The sequence below is a fragment of the Trichinella spiralis genome, assembly GCF_000181795.1.
Source record: "Trichinella spiralis strain ISS 195 chromosome Unknown Scfld8, whole genome shotgun sequence".
Classification (NCBI taxonomy): domain Eukaryota; kingdom Metazoa; phylum Nematoda; class Enoplea; order Trichinellida; family Trichinellidae; genus Trichinella; species Trichinella spiralis.
This window is the reverse complement of record NW_003526947.1, coordinates 281699-283651: the sequence shown is the minus strand read 5'-3', so window position 1 is coordinate 283651 and position 1953 is coordinate 281699. Positions and strand designations below refer to the sequence as shown.

At 33.9% G+C, this 1953-nt stretch overlaps 1 protein-coding gene across 1 annotated transcript; it reads left to right on the top strand.

The window, feature by feature from the left end:
- Positions 1 to 514: 514 nt before the first annotated feature.
- On the top strand, positions 515 to 1243 carry Tsp_11752 (transcription factor AP-2 alpha). Its single transcript, XM_003372718.1, has one exon. It carries the CDS (start codon positions 515 to 517, stop codon positions 1241 to 1243), a length of 729 nt encoding a protein of 242 aa, XP_003372766.1.
- Positions 1244 to 1953: the final 710 nt, after the last annotated feature.

Sequence of the window (1953 nt, the reverse complement as noted above, 5' to 3'; positions counted from 1 at the left end):
TGTGTGGCGGCTCATGCCGATGCTTGTTAATTATTCTTCATTTCCGGGATGGTGGATAGATAACAAGTGGGCAGGATACCTTTCAGGCCGTTCTTCCGGTGGCGGGGCGGGTTTTCCGGGAACCCGGTTATACAAAGGTTTCCCGAGAAGGGTGGGGGTGGAGTGAGAGAAAAGTTCGTTTACGCGTCTGCCAAAGGTGTAAAAAAAGTTTATTATTATTTTTTTAGTTGTGATGAGGGGGATACTCCCTATAAATTTTATTATTCTCCATTTTAACCCAAAATAGTGTTGTCTCTCCTTTGTATCTACAGGGGAATATATATAGGAAATTTACGGCTGTTTTGGAAAAAAAATTTTATTTTATATATTTTTATTTTTGGCATTTTTTCAAAATCACAATGTTATTGAAAAATGGATGGAAATTTTTAAAATCTTCAAAATGATTTTTACTTAGAATTTTTGTTATTAGGACCAATGTTCCTTGTCCAACATTTTCTTTAAATTACAGGTTCAGATGGGAAGGGACGGCGAAAAAGTGATGCGGACAGAAGTTAAAATTTTGTCGGCACTTCAGGGTAAAAGCTCACGTATCTGTCAGCTAATTGCTTGCGGAAGCGACAACAAAGTCAACTATATTATTATGAACCTCACTGGAAGAAACTTGAAAGATTACAAAAATTCTTTTCGTGGCAAACACCTGCCTCCTGTGGATGCACTCAAGATTAGTATTCAATGCATTGAAGTGATCAGAGAAGTACATGAAGCAGGTTTTATCCACAGAGATGTAAAGCCTGAAAATTTTGCAGTTGAATTCACAGGAAGCGCTGATAAAATTTACCTTCTCGATTTTGGTATTGCGAGGCAGTACCGTTTCAAAGACGGTTCACTGCGTCCAGCGCGTAAGGCTCCACTCTTTTATGGAACTCCTGAATACGCATCCCTGAATGCCTTTGATGAAAAGGAACTTGGCCGGCATGATGACCTGATATCGTGGTTTTACATGGTCGTTGAATTTTACGGGGGTTTCCTACCATGGAAACCATATAAAAATAATATGAAGCTTTGCGGACAAATCAAGAGAAAGAACTTCAGATCAACAACGTGGTTAAAGAATTTGCCTGAAGAATTTACTGAAATATATGAAACCGTTAGTAAAATGAATTATGAAGAAGAACCAAAATACGAAAACCTTATTGGAAAGCTAAAAATGATTCTGAAGCGAGATCACGGTATAAACTACTGAATCAATTTATAATTTTTAAATTATTTGCATGCTATATCATTTTTTATGTAATGATTAAAGTGTATTCATTTATGAACATTTATCTTCATGTCATACCTTCTTTCAATCAATAATGTCACTTCAATATATCACATATTATTTATAGTGATGATAACGTTTCATCAGTACATTCTGATTTTTCAAAATTTCCTTATGCTTTTCTTTCCCCGTTTAAAATTGTATTAATTTCATTCGCATAACAGAAGCAATAAAGCAATTAACAAAAAACCGAATATTTTAACTGGAAAAATGTTTTCATAAATTTCCCTACATTTACTTATTACTGTACTGTTCACATCGTTCAATGTTATTCTAAAATAACATTCATCGCTAGCTTCGAGTGACAGTTTTTTGTTAAATCTCACAAATATGCTTCTATCTAATCTCAGCCACATATTGCAATAGACTGAATAATAAAAAGATCTCTTCAAAATTTTAGGTGAATTTCTTGTGCACCGTTCACCAGAGCTGCTGGTATTTATGCTTTATCCATGCAATAAAATAATGTTTTAACTGTTAAACAAACGAAACAACATTCTGAAATATTCTATCCATAAAATATATTCACCTGACTGAACTCTTAATCTGTATCACAGGGAAACATCAATCGACTCCATTTCATAATATTTAACTGAAAACTGCAAAAATTAAATAAGAAAAATTAATTTTCA